The sequence below is a fragment of the Crinia signifera genome, chromosome 8 (assembly GCF_055691185.1).
Source record: "Crinia signifera chromosome 8, ASM5569118v1, whole genome shotgun sequence".
In the NCBI taxonomy this organism is placed as follows: Eukaryota; Metazoa; Chordata; class Amphibia; order Anura; family Myobatrachidae; genus Crinia; species Crinia signifera.
In genome coordinates this window covers 15,961,550-15,980,055 of record NC_139224.1, presented here as the reverse complement: position 1 = coordinate 15,980,055, position 18,506 = coordinate 15,961,550, and the positions used below count along the sequence as shown (strand labels likewise).

At 50.6% G+C, this 18,506-nt stretch overlaps 1 protein-coding gene across 1 annotated transcript in view; it reads right to left on the bottom strand.

The window, feature by feature from the left end:
• RASSF1 (Ras association domain family member 1) overlaps positions 1-8,408 on the bottom strand; it is a 34,362-nt gene extending 25,954 nt beyond the window's left edge. Inside the window, exon 1 of the mRNA XM_083155821.1 lies at positions 7,983-8,408. Within this exon, the coding sequence (XP_083011947.1) occupies positions 7,983-8,304 (322 nt within the window). The 5' untranslated portion in view covers positions 8,305-8,408. The remainder of the gene's footprint in view (positions 1-7,982) is intronic.
• Positions 8,409-18,506: the final 10,098 nt, after the last annotated feature.

Below are 18,506 nucleotides of genomic sequence, written 5' to 3'. Positions count from 1 at the left end.
GCAGCTGGGACCTGGCGATGGGCCGGTAACCTGGTGACTGCTCACAGCATCAGCTGGGACCAGGCGATGGGCCGGTAACATGGTAACTGCTCCCAGCAGCAGCTGGGAGCAGGCGATGGGCCGGTAACCTGGTGACTCCTCGCAGCAGCAGCTGGGAGCAGGTGATGGGCCGGAAACATGGTAACTGCTCACAGCAGCAGCTGGGACCTGGCGATGGGCCGGTAACCTGGTGACTCCTCACATCTCTCTGTCTAGAGTAAGACACAATACCTCATTGTCTCCTCTGTAAGCCTGGAATCCGGGGAATTCTTCTTGTATTCTTCTCATATATCCTGTTCCGCTATCCAATTACCCGTCTCCTTCACCCGCACCCATACATGGTCATTTGTCAGTGTATTAGTGTCCTCCGCATCTCATCATTCCACCACCCACAGTCACCTGTTATCCTGGCCCTGCAGTAACATTGCCCACAACCACCCCCTGCTCATCAGATGATGCTCATCGCTGCCACGTACACACTGGGCGACTTTCAGCTCAACGTCACCCAGTGTGTATCATCAAGTGTGTATCACCCAGTGTGTAGTGTGTATCGCCCAGTGTGTATCACCCAGGGTGTAGTGTGTATCGACCAGTGTGTATCACCCAGGGTGAAGTGTGTGTCACCCAGTGTGTATCGACCATTGTGTAATGTGTATCGCCCAGTGTGTAGTGCGTATCGCCCAGTGTGTACCACCCGGTGTGTAGTGTGTATCGCCCAATGTGCAGTGTGTATCACCCAGTGTGTAGTGTGTGTCGCCCAGTGAGTAGTGTGTATCGCCCAGTGTGTAGTGTGTATCGCCCAGTGTGTAGTGTGTATTGCTCAGTGTGTAGTGTGTAACGCCCAGTGTGTAGTGTGTATCGCCCAGTGTGTAGTGTGTATTGCCCAATGTGTATCGCTCAGTGCGTAGTGCGAATCGCCTAATGTGTATCACCCAGTGTGTATAGTGTGTATCGCCCAATGTGCAGTGTGTATCATCCAGTGTGTAGTGTGTGTCGCCCAGTGAGTAGTGTGTATCGCCCAGTGTGTAGTGTGTATTGCTCAGTGTGTATCGCCCAATGTGCAGTGTGTATCACCCAGTGTGTAGTGTGTGTCGCCCAGTGAGTAGTGTGTATCGCTCAGTGCGTAGTGTGTATCGCCTAGTGTGTAGTGTTTATCGCCCAATGTGTATCGCTCAGTGTGTGGTACATATTTCCCAGTGTGAAGTGTGTATCGCCCTAAGTGTATCGCTCAGTGTGTAGTGCATATCGCCCAGTGTGTATCGGCCAGTGTGTAGTGTGTATCACCCAGTGTGTAGTGAGTATAGCCCAGTGTGTAGTGTGTATCGCTCAGTGTGTATCGCCCAGTGTGTAGTGTGTATCGCCCAGTGTGTATCGCCCAGGGTGTAGTGTGTATCGCCCAGTGTGTATCGGCCTTATGTCCACTCAGATGGGAAAGTATGAAACAAAATACTTAATAAAAAAAAATAAAAAATAAAAAAAAAGGAAGAGAAATGGCCTCTTCCTGGTGTGTGTGTGTGTGCGTGTGTGTGTGGGGGGGGGGGGGGGGTTTGGACATTGGTACAAGTCAGTTTTGGAAGATATTTGCTGTACAATGACACCACAACATCATACAGTTACAACTAGCGCAGCCACACATTTATAAGAAGCTTGTTGGCCTTTCTGTCATGTTATAGCCAATTAGATTTTTGACTATAAGATATAAGGATCCAATTCAACTGTATAGTACAATTCAATTCAATAAAGTGCCCATCCAAAGGAAAATGATAAATAAATCATCAATAAATGTTTATCATCAAAAGATAGGTGTCAAGTATTTCTTTTGGCGTAGGGTGGGGCCACACTTTGACCCATTGCTGTTCCTATAAACCTATATTTCAGGGTGGATGAAATGCCAAGTGTAATTCTATATTGGATCAACCATATAACTGGGTAATGGCATGAAACTTCTATAAATCTTGGATAATGCATAGGTTTTATCAAAGACCCTCAGTCAGAGATGATGGGGTGACCAGGGCTATCGGGCATTGCTGCTTGTCACAGTCTCGGGCTCAGAATAGGCTGGGGATTGACTGGACCTGATGCAGGGGTGCGGGAACTTACCGTGTCATAGGTTTTTGCAAGTGACCCCTCCAATTGGGATATGGGCTTTGCTGCTATGAACACGCCGGTTGCAGTCCCCTGATCAGGTTCCCCACATGGTGCTGGTAACTGCTGGTAGTCCAACAGGGGTAACTCAGGCATTCTCGTGGTCGTCATAGCCAGGTCAACACTAGAAGTCAGGAACTGGTACACAGGAGCAAAACATGGAAGCCGGAGTCGGGTACAAGCCGGGTCATGCACAGGATGTCACAGGAAGTGGTACACAGGGAGCAAGCAGCAGAATGGTCACTAGGATAGACAAGGTCATACACGGGATGTCACAGGAAGCGGTGCACCAGGAGCAAGCAGGAGAATGGTCACATGACTAGCCAAGGTCATACATGGGATATTACAGATGCAGTACACTGGGAGCCCACAGTAGAATAGTCACTAGGATAGACAAGGTCATACACTGGAAGTCACTTGACACGATACTGGAGGATCAAGCAGGAGAATGGACAGAGAATAGCTGTGATCATACACTGGAAACCACTGATGCAGTGCACTGGGAGTAGACAGGAGAATGGTCACTAGGATAGCTGGGATCATAAACAGGAAATAAAGGATATCAGACAAAGCACTGAGAACGCTGGAGCAGGTTAGAGAACCTATACTATGGTGGGGATTTTATTGACCTGGATGCGTCACTCACGCTTGTGCGTACAGAGTCCGTAAATACGTCTCTAGTGCAGCACGCACTAGAGACTAAGCAGGTGACGCGCCTTCCGCTCGTGTGACTCCGGCGCTCAGAGGGATGCCGGAAGCCGGGCATCCGTAGTTGTAGCTAATTGCAACCCCAGCGCTCAAGGGACACTGGAAGCCAGACGTCCGCTAACAGGGACACCTGCGGGCCTCGCTAACAGTGGCTCCTGGGTTCCTCGCTAACAGCGGCTCCTGAGTTCCTCGCTAACAGCGGCTCCTGAGTTCCTCGCTAACAGCGGCTCCTGCGGGCCTCGCTAACAGCGGCTCCTGCGGGCCTCCCTAACAGAGGCTCTTGCGGACCTTGGAACAGGTAAGTCATCAGAACAACCCTAAAAACTATGACACGACTATTAGGAAGTATATAGAATTTGACATTTAAAAATAAATGTCATTAGACTCCATAACAAAATAATTACAAACCTTACAGGATAAGACGTCCATTGGTGAGATTGCGATGCAGTCGGAAGGTTGATAATAACAATGTCAACATTACAATGTTGACAATTGTGATGTCAACATTGTTAAACAGTCAATAAGGGGGTGGTAGTGTAGTATTAGACTGTGGTGGGAGGTTAGGATTAGGGCACACAGGGTGGTGGTGGTGGAGATCGGATTAGGCACTTAAAGTAGGGGTATGGATTATACAAACTGGGACGTGACGGTCACAGGACCATGGGACCTATAAGACACTGTTCTAACATGCCGCCATTTCTTCACTGTCTACGTGATGAATACCAACATGGTCGCCGCTGACAATAACACTATGTAGACAACAATGGGAAACGTGAGTGACAGCGGGCTCTAACTGGGAGACATGAGTGTCAGCGGCCTGATGCTGGGAGACGTGAGTGTCAGCGGGCTCTAACTGGGAGACATGAGTGTCATCGGCCTGTTACTGGGAGACGCGAGTGTCAGCAACCTGTTACTGTGAGACGTGAGTGTCAAAGGCCTGTTACTGGGAGACGTGAGTGTCAGCGGCCTCTTACTGGGAGACGCGAATGTCAGCGGCCTCTTACTGGGAGACGCGAATGTCAGCGGCCTCTTACTGGGAGACGTGAGTGTCATCGGCCTCTTACTGGGAGCCGTGAGTGTCAGCGGCCTCCTACTGGGAGCCGTGAGTGTCAGCGGCCTCTTACTGGGAGACGTGAGTGTTAGCGGCCTCTTACTGGGAGACGTGAGTGTAATCAGCCACTTACTGGGAGACGTGAGTGTCAGCGGCCTCTTACTGGGAGACGGGAATGTCAGCGGCCTCTTACTGGGAGACGTGAGTGTCATCGGCCTCTTACTGGGAGACGTGAGTGTCAGCGGCCTCTTACTGGGAGCCGTGAGTGTCAGCAGCCTCTTACTGGGAAACTTGAGTGTCAGTGGCCTCTTACTGGGAGACGTGAGTGTCATCGGCCTCTTACTGGGAGACGTGAGTGTCAGCGGCGTCTTACTGGGAGCCGTGAGTGTCATCGGCCTCTTACTGGGAGACGTGAGTGTCAGCGGCCTCTTACTGGGAGCCGTGAGTGTCAGCGGCCTCTTACTGGGAGACGTGAGTGTTAGCGGCCTCTTACTGGGAGACGTGAGTGTAATCAGCCACTTACTGGGAGACGTGAATTTCAGCGGCCTTTTACTGGGAGACGTGAGTGTCAGCGGCCTCTTACTGGGAGACGCGAATGTCAGCGGCCTCTTACTGGGAGACGTGAGTGTCATCGGCCTCTTACTGGGAGACGTGAGTGTCAGCGGCCTCTTACTGGGAGCCGTGAGTGTCAGCGGCCTCTTACTGGGAGACGTGAGTGTTAGCGGCCTCTTACTGGGAGACGTGAGTGTAATCAGCCACTTACTGGGAGACGTGAGTTTCAGCGGCCTCTTACTGGGAGACATGAGTGTCAGCGGCCTCTTACTGGGAGACATGAGTGTCAGCGGCCTCTTACTGGGAGAGAAGAGTCTCAGCGGACTCTTACTGGGAGACGTGAGTGTTAGCGTCCTCTTACTGGGAGACGTGAGTGTAATCAGCCACTTATTGGGAGACGTGAGTGTCAGCGACCTCTTACTGGGAGACGTGAGTGTCAGCGGCCTCTTACTGGGAGATGTGAGTGTTAGCGGCCTCTTACTGGGAGACGTGAGTGTAATCAGCCACTTACTGGGAGACGTGAGTGTCAGCGGTCTCTTACTGGGAGACGTGAGTGTAATCAGCCTCTTACCGGGAGACGTGAGTGTCAGCGGTCTCTTACCGGGAGACGTGAGTGTCAGCGGCCTCTTACCGGGAGACATGAGTGTCACCGGCCTCTTACTGGGAGAGGTGAGTGTCAGCGGCCTCTTACTGGGAGAGGTGAGTGTCAGCGAGCTCTTACTTTGAGAGGTGAGTGTCAGCGAGCTCTTACTGGGAGAGGTGAGTGTCAGCAGCCACTTACTGGGAGACGTGAGTGTTAGCGGCCTCTTACTGGGAGAGGTGAGTGTCAGCGGCCACTTACTGGGAGAGGTGAGTGTCAGTGGCCTCTTACTGGGAGACGTGAGTGTCAGCGGCCTCTTACTGGGAGACGTTAGTGTCAGCGGCTCTCTCTGGGAGACGTGAGTGCCAGCGGCCTCTTACTGGGAGACGTGAGTGTTAGCGACCTGTTACTGGGAGACGTGAGTGTCAGTGGCCTCTTACTGGGAGCCGTTAGTGTCAGCGGCCTCTTACTGGGAGACGTGAGTTTTAGTGACCTGTTACTGGGAGACGTGAGTTTCAGCGGCCTCTTACTGGGAGACGTGAGTGTCAGCAGCCTCTTACTGGGAGACGTGAGTGTTAGCGGCCTCTTACTGGGAGACGTGAGTGTCAGCAGCCTCTTACTGGGAGACGTGAGTGTTAGCGGCCTCTTACTGGGAGACATGAGTGTCAGCGGCCTCTTACTGGGAGACATGAGTGTCAGCGGCCTCTTACTGGGAGACGTGAGTGTTAGCGACCTGTTACTGGGAGACATGAGTGTTAGAGGCCTCTTACTGGGAGACGTGAGTGTAATCAGCCACTTACTGGAAGACGTGAGTTTCAGCGGCCTCTTACTGGGAGACGTGAGTGTCAGCGGCCTCTTACTGGGAGACATGAGTGTTAGCGGCCTCTTACTGGGAGACGTGAGTGTCAGCGGCCTCTTACTGGGAGACGTGAGTGTCAGCGGCCTCTTACTGGGAGACGTGAGTGCCAGCGGCCTCTTACTGGGAGACGTGAGTACCAGCGGCCTCTTACTGGGAGATGTGAGTGCCAGCGGCCTCTTACTGGGAAACGTGAGTGCCAGCGGCCTCTTACTGGGAGACATGAGTGCCAGCGGCCTCTTACTGGGAGACATGAGTGCCAGCGGCCTCTTACTGGGAGACATGAGTGTCAGCGGCCTCTTACTGGGAGACGTGAGTGTCAGCGGCCTCTTACTGGGAGACGTGAGTGTCAGCGGCCTCTTACTGGGAGACGTGAGTGCCAGTGGCCTCTTACTGGGAGACGTGAGTGTCAGTGGCCTCTTACTGGGAGACGTGAGTGCCAGCGGCCTCTTACTGGGAGACGTGAGTGTTAGCGATCCTATTCCGATCTTTCTGAGCGACCTACATTGCTCAGATCGCTCAGCAGTGTCACCACATGTTTAGGCCCCTTTAGACGGTTTTCGTATCTCACATGCTAATAGTAGATAAGACTCATTATTTCCCAGCATTAATCTGAGAGCTAATCTGAGTTCAGTCTCATTTATCTATTACACGTGCCTGTATTCATGTTTCCCCAACTGTGGGACGTTCCCCCTGCACAGATTAACAGCAGAACATTTACAGACAAATTGAAAGTTGTATTCAAAAGGTGCGATCACCTACATTATTACACTCATGCTGCCGGCGGGTGGCAAGGAAGAGAGGCCATTATTCAGATAGGTCACACTACAAATTTGTTTTCAAAATGGGAAAAACCATGTGCGCTGCAGGTGGGGCAGATGTAACATGTGCAGCGAGTTAAGGTGGGTACACACTAGGACAATGCAGCTCGTGAGCGGGTCGTTAGGGGATCATACGACCCGCTCAGGAACTGCATCCAATCGTGACCCGCACGCACTTGAATGCAGGTAGGATCTGAGAAAAGACCTAAGAACCCGCAGGGCTGCGCATCAGAACGGCACTGAAATGGCCCAAAACATGCCCAATTTACATACAATCGGTCGTTTGTATCTAAATTGGCTCATTTTGGGCCAAATCGTCGTGGTGTGTTGAATCTGAAATCTAAATTGCAGTGTAAATAATGCAGCCAGTACTTACCCTGCACAGAAACAAAAGAACTCACACAAATCTAATGCTGGGTACACACCAGGATGACTAGGGCCCGATCCCCACAATCTAGATCCAATTCCGATCAATGTATGTAGATTGTGTGCTGATTGGGCCCTTTTCTGACCTGGTGTGGACCGATACCGATCCGATGCGCGGTCCCGCTGGTCAGTCGTTATTGAGATCCTACCTGCTGCAGGTAGGATCTCAATGACGACCATACAGCCGGGTGCGGGTCGCCATCGGATCGGACCCGCTCACGGTGCACATCGTGAGCGGGTCGTGCCCCCCCGCATCACCGTGAGCGGGTCGGACGAGACACTGACGACCCGCTCACGATATGCATCGTGAGCGGGTCGTCCTGGTGTGTACCCTACATTACTCTCTCTATATACATGTTACATCTGCCCCATCTGCAGTGCTCATGGTTTTCCCCATTTTGAGAACAATATGATTATACTGCGATCAGATCTGAATAAGGGCCTATGTATATATGTATGTATATACTTGTAGGCCCGCTTGAACCAAATGCTTCGAAAGCTAGTCTGCTACCTTGTGATTGCCTCTGTGTTTGTGCATGTGTGAGAGAGAAAGCAATGTAGTTTCACTCGTTGCCAACAGAAGGCAGAGTTTCGGAGACACACAAATGGACACTAGACATATACATACATATATATATATATATATATATATATATATATACATATATATAAACGTACCCTTCCCTCCCGCTGCCAGGAATGATGCTGCACACACTGGTTACCAGTCACTGCTGAGTGCTTACTGTACAACGCAGCGGAACCTGGTAGCGCTATACACACATACATGATGACTGTTGTACTCACAGGCGCAGCGCAGGCTCTTCCGGTAGATGCCCCAGATGAAGTCTCCGCAGAGGTCACACCAGGTGTACTGGGTGTGGGAGGTGGGCTGGAAGTAGTGGCCCTCTCCCACCTTGCCCTGAGGTAAGCTACTATCTTGTCCTGAGAGTACCCTCCGCCGCAGGCTGCGCTGCAGGATGGTGGGGGCTTTACCAGGGGGAATCCTGACGGCGTTGGTGCGCTCCAGCCGGTGACCCCCTTTGGGGCTCTGTGTCAGATCCAGTCCATCATATCGGTCCAAAGTTTTCAGTTCAATCATTTCGTATGCAGCTCCTTCTGAACACATTCCATAAAGTCCCGGGGTGCAGAGGGGCGCAGTCCTGAGTCAGCAGGCGTTCCGCACCAAGGCTGACATCTGACTGCAACACACAGAACTTTCTGCCTCTATGTTTCCACAAACTGACTTTCTTTTAGCTGACCCCCCCCCCCCCCCCATCTCATGCTCCCAATAACTGTATGTCTCTCTCTCTCTCTCTGGGTTGGTTTCCTCCCTCCCTCACTCACTCCTTCTTTGTGCTTTACCACTGATCATTTGCTATCATCAGCAGAGGAAACTTTAGCTGAGTGGTGGAAGTCTCTGTGGGTCTCTTTGTGTGAGTTGTGGTATTACGGAGTGTGTGGGAGTAAGTTGTAACACACAGCTGGAATCCACAGTCTTCTCCTCTCTGTCCCCAGCTTCACTTTCTTTCCATTGTGCTGCTGCGGGTGGTTTTACAGCAGGATGTAACGGATATCAGGCGAGCGGTTTGTGTCCTTAGTAATTCATGAGTTAATGACAATTCTCCTTGGAATCCCAGCAGCTGCATCGATATCCGATAGATAGGACGGAGCAGGGCCACAAGGACGGGCGAAGTGGCACCAAAATATCTTGCGGAGTCCAGAGAGGGGAAAAGCCGGATCCTCTGCAGGAGACCAGGCCGGACCGGCCCAAAGGAACGGCGAGAGGGAAAGGGTGCTGGAAGATGAAGGGGTAACGTCAGGATGGAGATAAGGGAGGATGCGGAAGAGAATAGGCAGTTCCCTGTCTGCTTTTAATATCATCTCTGCTTTCTCATGCAAGTAACCAGAGAATTGGAACAATGTGGAATCTGGCAGCAGGAGCCGCACTCGGCTTCCGAGGACTTAGAACTGTACAGAGCTACCTGAGCAATGCCAAACATTTCCGAGGACTCAGAACTGTACAGAGCTACCTGAGCAATGCCAAACATTTCCCTCAACTAGATCATCCAGTACTGGGGCTTGAGGTCACTGCTTCCTTGGGGCGATCGTTGTCAAATACTTTACACATCTCAGATGCCAGTGATGGGTAAGGCACAAGGACCCTGCACAAACCCAGTTCTGGACCCACCCAAAATAGCAGCCACAATTTATTCAATATAATAATGTATATTAGAGATGATGAGGATGGCGTCCCCTATGTGTAACTGCTGCGGTCAGAATGAGGCCCAGAATCTGCTACCTATGGCCAGTGTGGAACCGTAGCCACAGCTGCTCCATCATCTGCAAACAAGAAGTAGACAAGTGAGGAAAAAAAAGTATATTGGAAGAAGGTGCTGTCACACAGGCACTTCCACATAGGTGCACCATGCAGGGACTTCCACATAGGTGCACCATGCAGGGACTTCCACATAGGTGCACCATGCAGGTACTTCCACATAGGTGCACCATGCAGGTACTTCCACACAGGTGCACCATGCAGGTAGTTCCACACAGGTGCACCATGCCGGTACTTCCACACAGGCCCTGCCACACATGTGCACCACATTGGCTATCTGCCAATGTGACAATGACTTATGGTGCTGAGCATGGGGTGCCAAGGCACAGTGACTGCACAAGTGTGCAGTGCATTACTGGGAGTTGACTAAGCAGAGGCTGAGAAGTTTGTGCTGAGCTCTGATTGGAAGAGCTCATTACATGCTTCTCAGGACCATGGAGGACAGCAGCAGCAGCCTAGTCATGGGAGGGTTTTTAATCAGAGGCAGCACTGGGACTGTGAGGTCTCCTACAGTCCTAGAGAGTAAGGACAAACACAGGCTTTTCATGTGGTATGTGTATATATATATATATATATATATATATATATATATATATATATATATTTATATATATATATATATATATATATATATATATATACCCCTGCAGTTACCCATTGACCAAGTTTATACTGCCTTTACTCTATGTTTTGACAGTATAATATTCTGTTATTCTAATATGTCAACCTTTTGACTGTCACCCTTCCCCATGTCGACCTAATGACCATGTCGACCTAACCCACTAACCCATATTGACCTACAGTCATGTCGACCTTAATGCATGTCAACCTAAATGATCGTCGCCCTACTTGCTGTCGATATACTTGCTGTTGATCCAATGACCCATATCCCCGCGACTAAATTTACTAACACAGGAGGTGATGTTGCCAATAACAACCAATTAGATTCTTTCTGTCATTTATTGCAACCTAGAAAATGATAGACATAATCTTATTGTTGCTATGGGCACCATGAAATCTTTTAATGTTTAGAAGCTATAGTAAATTTACCCGCTTGTATTTTTTTAAGACTTTTTGAATAAATAACCATTTATATTTATCTTGAGATCAACATAACTGACAAAAGTAGTCCTCCCGGTATCCTGGATGAGCCCCAGCTTCTCCAAGCTCCGCCCCCTGAAGCTACCGATGCAGAGGCCTGGTCAGTGGGCAGTGACCAGTGTGGAACCAGCCGACGCCTGTCAGGAGGTGCGTCAGCAGCGTGTTGAGGCATCCTGAGCAGTAACGTAATTCAGGTGCCACGTGGCAGGAGCCTGTGGTGGCAGCAACATACCCGCCCACTGCGTGTGGGTGGAGTCCGTAACAGGCAATTACTGACAGTAAGAGGGAATCCCCTATTCATCCCTGATCTCCTATTGATCAGGTCCGGACCCGAACCCAGTCTGCGATCACTTGGCACAAGCAGCGAGGGCCCATCTGTTCACAAGTAGTGCAGTGCCCACTGGCAGCATCGCAAGTCCTAGCAGATGCATTCAAAGAAACAGCATTGTCACAGATCCTTAACAACCATCTGAGTAACCCTGCGGTTGGGAATTGAGATGCTGGCGCCATTTTTTCTGTGTTGGGGTCACAGCTGCAGTTTGAAACATAAAATAAAAAAATTACCCACGCGTTTCATTGGTCAGGACTTCATCAGAGGTATATCAGTGTCAGGGATATATTTATATAAAGCTTCATAGTTATCACATTCAAACCGATACAGTAAAATCCACAAGTCCTTCAGCACTGTGGGGGTTATTCTAGTTCACTCTTTCTGACAAAATCCTTCTTAGATGGACAAAACCATGTGCATTGCAGGTGGGGCAGATGTTACTTGTGCAGAGATAATTAGATTTGGGTGGGGTTTTACTTTAAAGTGAGATCTATATTGCAGTGTAAAAATAAAGCAGCCAGTATTTATCCTGCACAGAAACAAAATAACTCACCCAAATCTGATTCTCTCTGCACATTTTACATCTGCCCCACCTGCAGTGCACATGGTTTTGTCCATCTAAGAAGGATTTTGTCAGAAAGAGTGAACTAGAATAAGGCCCTGTGTGTCCATCCTCACGGACACACCTAATCCTGGAGCTTCCTGGTATCAGATGCTTCCAAGGCCCCTTCCCAGGAGTCCCCAGATAATGCCCCAATGTGGAGCCTCATTACCAGCCTGGGAATGTCAGGAAGCCGTCCTCATGACCTCTCTCTGGCTGATCTCTGGCCATACCCCAATGCGGACCCTCATTACTAGCCCAGGAATGTCAGGAAGCCGTCCTCATTACCTCTCTGGCTGATCTCTGGCCATACCCCAATGCAGAGCCTCATTACCAGCCCCAGTGTGTCAGGAAGCCGTCCTCATTACCTCTCTGGCTGATCTCTGGCCATACCCCAATGCAGAGCCTCATTTCCAGCCCGGCAATGTCAGGGAGCCGTCCTCATTACCTCTCTGGCTGATCTCTGGCCATACCCCAATGCGGAGCCTCATTACCAGCCCGGCAATGTCAGGGAGCCCGCCTCATTACCTCTCTGGCTGATCTCTGGCCATACCCCAATGCGGAGCCTCATTACCAGCCCGGGAATGTCAGGAAGCCGTCCTCATTACATCTCTGGCCATACCCCAATGCGGAGCCTCATTACCAGCCCCGGAATGTCAGGAAGCCGTCCTCATTACCTCTCTGGCCATACCCCAATGCGGAGCCTCAATACCAGCCCGGCAATGTCAGGAAGCCGTCCTCATTACCTCTCTGGCTGATCTCTGGCCATACCCCAATGCAGAGCCTCATTACCAGCCTCAGTGTGTCAGGAAGCCGTCCTCATTACCTCTCTGGCTGATCTCTGGCCATACCCCAATGCAGAGCCTCATTACCAGCCCTGGAATGTCAGGAAGCCGTTCTCATTACCTCTCTGGCTGATCTCTGGCCATACCCCAATGCGGAGACTCATTACCAGGCTGGGAATGTCAGGAAGCCGTCCTCATTACCTCTCTGGCCATACCCCAATGCAGAGACTCATTACCAGCCCGGGAATGTCAGGAAGCCGTCCTCATTACCTCTCTGGCCATACCCCAATGCAGAGACTCATTACCAGCCCGGGAATGTCAGGAAGCCGTCCTCATTACCTCTCTGGCTGATCTCTGGCCATACCCCAATGTGGAGCCTCATTACCAGGCCGGGAATGTCAGGAAGCAGTCCTCATTACCTTTCTGGCCATACCCCAATGCGGAGCCTCATTACCAGCCCGGGAATGTCAGGAAGCTGTCCTCATTACCTCTCTCTGGCTGTTCTCTGGCCATACCCCAATGCGGAGCCTCATTACCAGCCCGGGAATGTCAGGAAGCCGTCCTCATTACCTTTCTGGCTGATCTCTGGCCATACCCCAATGTGGAGCCTCATTACCAGCCCGGGAATGTCAGGAAGCAGTCCTCATTACCTCTCTGGCCATACCCCAATGCAGAGCCTCATTACCAGGCCGGGAATGTCAGGAAGCCGTCCTCATTACCTCTCTGGCTGATCTCTGGCCATACCCCAATGCGGAGCCTCATTACCAGCCCCGGTGTGTCATGAAGCTGTCCTCATTACCTCTCTGGCCATACCCCAATGCGGAGCCTCATTACCAGCCCAGGAATGTCAGGAAGCCGTCCTCATTACCTTTCTGGCTGATCTCTGGCCATACCCCAATGTGGAGCCTCATTACCAGCCCGGGAATGTCAGGAAGCAGTCCTCATTACCTCTCTGGCCATACCCCAATGCAGAGCCTCATTACCAGGCCGGGAATGTCAGGAAGCCGTCCTCATTACCTCTCTGGCTGATCTCTGGCCATACCCCAATGCGGAGCCTCATTACCAGCCCCGGTGTGTCATGAAGCTGTCCTCATTACCTCTCTGGCCATACCCCAATGCGGAGCCTCATTACCAGCCCAGGAATGTCAGGAAGCCGTCCTCATTACCTATATAGGGGTGGGTTTTTCGGGAGGAGTTGCGCCGTGGACTATATATGGTAACCCTGCTGCAATGAGTGTGGAGGTATACTACCAGTACCTCTTGTTAGTCTGTGGGGGGGGGGGGGGGGTTTCACCTTACGGTGTACACTTTGCGCTAAGGGTATACCTTTTGGAAATGTTTGTCGAGGTTATATATCTCCTATATTTATACAATCACCAATATTAGATTCTCTTTGAAAGAATAATGATTTTTATTTAAATGTACAAGCGTATTTTAATTAAAACACAAAACACGGAATATAATAGGTAATTTTTAAAAGGCATTAATTGCCTAAATAAAATAATATAAAAAATTCATGTAAAAAACATGCACATAAAGATTATCTATGCATACGTGGGCTCTAGTACCGGTATACACATACAGAGGGGTATACAAACTGGGAGACACACTGGGGGTAATTGTCCTCAGCAATTGGTCCAATTCATATATGGGCAATAATATGATAAAACAAGTCTCCGTTTATAGTGGATTATCCACTAAAGCTTGATACCTGATTCTCCGGTGGGGTAAAGGTAACTTGGAAGTGTCTGCCGGCAGACTCCTGTTAGTATCCTCTTGACCAGAGGAATACTCAGCAGGTCCAGGTGCAGCGATGTGTCAACTAGTTTCACCAGGTAACTGGCTTCTTCAGGATGATCGCGGTAACTGGTTTCCTTCCCTGTTTCTCCTTTTATCCCCTGGTGGTAGGCGTGGTCAGCGTGACATGTCAGTTCCTAATTTGCCAGCTGTCACTAGTGTGTTCACTTCGTTTCGCGCTAGGCGGAGGGCGGGGTCAGCGTGACCTAACTATTCCTTATTGGGCAGCTGTCATCTACCCAGCGCTTGGTCACTCACTATGCGTCGCGTCACTTCCGCCCTTCTCATTCTACAGTGTCTTCGATCTACTTCCGACCTTAGTAGCGCGGCTTGCGTCTCTTCTTCTTTTGTTTATGGACTGTTGCCTTGGTTACCGGGCTGTCTTTTCCTCGTAACTTATCTCTCTTGTTATGCTGATTGTCCTGATATCATTCACATATTGCTGTAACTGTCAGAAGCTTCGGTTCAGCGGAATTCATTGTTATGGAGTCCCTTCAGCTTCTCAGTCCCGTTTTTTCAACGGTGATTATTAGATGTTATTGGATACATAAGGAAGGGGTTGGGACTTTAGACACAAAGGGTATAACAACCTATAGTTTTTGTACTGATGCTGATATCATGCATCACATGTGTATTCTGGTGGCGCTGTATGTACCATTCTAGAATTGCGCTTCCTAATGGTCAGAATCATCCCTTGTTTGATAGATGTTATAGGGCTATGTGCGTTACAGGGTTAATCAGTACACATATTCAATGGATAAGGATCATAGCTTTCTGGTGTGGCTCTTATTCAAGCTAAGCAACTAGGTATTTATTCTTGATTATCATCTGTAGTAGTAGTCTGAGCTGATGTGCGCAGAGGTTTTTTTATTATTTATTGATATATTAAATGATTTTAGTTATAATTTTTAATTTTTTAATCATTACCTCTCTGGCTGATCTCTGGCCATACCCCAATGCGGAGCCTCATTACCAGCCCGGGAATGTCAGGAAGCCGTCCTCATTACCTCTTTGGCCATACCCCAATGCGGAGCCTCATTACCAGCCCGGGAATGTCAGGAAGCCATCCTCATTACCTCTCTCTGGCTGATCTCTGGCCATACCCCAATGTGGAGCCTCATTACCAGCCCGGGAATGTCAGGAAGCTGTCCTCATTACCTCTCTGGCCATACCCCAACGCGGAGACTCATTACCAGCCCGGGATTGTCAGGAAGCCATCCTCATTACCTCTCTCTGGCTGATCTCTGGCCATACCCCAATGTGGAGCCTCATTACCAGCCCGGGATTGTCAGGAAGCCGTCCTCATTACCTCTCTGGCTGATCTCTGGGATTTCCTGCAGCCGTCGGCTTCTCTTTGAATTGAGCTTCCTGGCACTTTATCTTCTGAGCGTAACGTTCACATTCAGAACCCGGCACTTGGCATTAACAATAATAAAACTTTAGTGGGTTTGGTTTGAAAGGCTTATAGTGTGTATGTAGACAGTCAGTAGGTCCCCACCCAATGGTCGACATGCAATAGGTCAACAGGCAAAATGTTATCGCCATGCAATAGGCCGACATGGTCAAAAGACTGAAATTAACCTTCACATGTTTTTGTGTTAATGTCGACACATGTCGACATGGCTCCCAATTAGTGTAACACATATGCTCACCATGAATTCGGGCCTCTGCACACTTTACCACTGATTCTGATTACTCAGTTCTCAGCTGTGGAAATAGGCATTTCTGGGCGGCCACGGGCAAGAGCAAGAGATGGGCTCTGTGGGCAAGCTGTGGGCATGTGTTCTTATGGGTCATTTATATGGCGATGGCACACCTGCTGCACCCAGCACAGGACAGGGGTAAGTACCCATAGGAATGGTGCGGCTGTGAGCAGTACAGATAACAGCACCAGGGAACCTGTCAGCCACCGGAGTCAGCCGCCAGCTACAGCACACCCACAAAATATTTGCGTTGCACCTGTGTCTATACAGCCCCCACTCCCCCCATACACTTCCTATCTGTCATTTACCTTGCGTCGGACTAACCACACTACAACAGTCACCTTAACCCCATTGCTGCACATGCACCGCGCGACTCAACTGCGTGCGCAGTAGATAAACCATCAGCCAACTGCAGCAATATCATCACTGCGTCTGCCTGTGAGTCCGGCCCAGAGAACGCATATTAAATGAGGCAGCAATTACAGGCCACTCCGGGAAGACTGATCTCTGCTCCGGTGCAGAAATGCATTGTGGGATTCGGTCAGAAGAGCGATGAACCTTGATCACATGGAAATCTAGATACAGGATCTGTTTTATAATGGTTTGTTATGCAAATGATGTCTGAAGCAGTGATAAGGGAGGAGAAATGATATAGTGCCTGATACTTTGTCACCGGCCAATCAGCTCGATGCTGCTCGTGAGCGGGTCTTCACAGGAACATATGACCCGCTCACGAGCTGACGGAGCCTCCGACCCACACACAAAAGGCACCGGATGTGATCGCGACCCGCACCCACTACAATGGTCATTTCCCAGATCCTACCTGCAGCAGCAGCAGCAAGATCTCAGAAAAGACCTAACGACCCGCGGGGCCGTGCATCGGATTGGGATCGCATCAAAACGGCAGCGAAATGGCCCAAAACATGCCCAATTTACATACAATTGGTCGAGATTGTATCTAAATTGGCTCATTTTGGGCTAAATCGTCCTGGTGTGTACCCCACATAAGTGTCCCTCATTAAGCCCAGCCTGTAACCTCACAGTCAGGAGCAGAGGCGTAACTATAGCACCGCAGCCCCCGCGGCCGCGGGGGGGTGCTGTGCATGTGTGGGCGCCGGGGGGCTGTGGTGCTATAGTTAGCCCCCTCCCGTCCGCCCATCTGCCGCCCGCAGCCTTACCTGACTTCACTGGTCCCGTCCCGGCTCCCTTGTTGGCTTCATTCTTCTGCTAGTGAGACGGACCACAATAAAATGTCCGCCCCATATAGCAGACTGTCTGCTGTATGGGGGCGGACATTTTGTGTTGGTCCGTCTCACTAGCAGAAGAATGAAGCCAGCAAGGGAGCCGGGATGGGACCAGCAAGACAGGTAAGGCTGCGGGCGCCCCCCATTAACGGCGGGGGGGCGCCCAATTCATAGTTACGCCACTGGTCAGGAGCTGATTGGCCGGTGATAAAGTACCACTCACTTTATCACTTCTCCGTTATCACTGCTTCATACATCTACCCCTATGTGAGATGTTTGCAGAGTTTCACCTGCACTGGCCCCAGCAGGTAGCAGCGAGGGCTCATGCTGCGATGTTCTGCAGGGTGACAGTCTGTAGCTGATGGTGAGACAGGAGCATGATGTGCAGTCACACTGGCAGATATTGCTGAGCACGTCATTGTGGTCACCACATCCTATCATGTAAGATGTGCAGGAAGCCACAAAGGGGTCAGGTTTGTGAGACGCCGATACAACTTACTATAAGAATGTGCAGTAGAAACATGGCGGATGAGGCCCCAATGACCTGCCCTGTGCATGTTAAACTCCCCCCCCCCCCCCTTCCCATTCCGCCCTCTGTGCCTGATTCTGCTTTGTTAGCAAAGAAAAAAAGCAAGCACATGTGCAAATTCATGTTGCACTGCTGGGGGGCAGATGCAACATGTGCAGAGAGAGTTGGATTTTGGGTAGGGGGTTCCAACTGTAATCGAAATAGCAGTGAAGAAATAAATATGTCTAGCATCTGTAACCCTGCGCAAATAAAATTAAATAAATGTATTTGTTCCCCTTATTTTGCAACATTGGGCCTGATTCAGACCTGATCGCTGCTGGGTGAATTTGAGGAGGTCTATGATCAGACAGCCGCTGCCCCGTGCAAGTCTGGGAATGGCTATCTTATCTGCCAATCAATTCGCAACTAACGTACCATTGAATGATTTTTACAGCCTGATTTGACGTCACAGACCCTCCCTGACAACGCCCGGGCACACCCACGCTGACGTCACAGACCCTCCCTGATAACGCCCGGGCACACCTGCGCTGACGTCACACACCCTCCCTGATAGCGTCCGGGCACACCCACGCTGACGTCACAGACCCTCCCTGATAACACTGAGCACGCCTGCGCTGATGTCACAGACCCTCCCTGATAGCGCCCAGGCACACCCACGCTGACGTCACACACCCTCCCTGATAACGCCCGGGCACACCCGCGCTGACGTCACAACCCTCCCTGATAGCGCCCGGGCACACCCACGCTGTCGTCACACACCCTCCCTGATAGCGCCCGGGCACACCCACGCTGACGTCACAGACCCTCACTGATAGCGCCCGGGCACACCCACGCTGACGTCACAGACCCTCACTGATAGCGCCCGGGCACACCTGTGCTGACGTCACAGACCCTCCCTGATA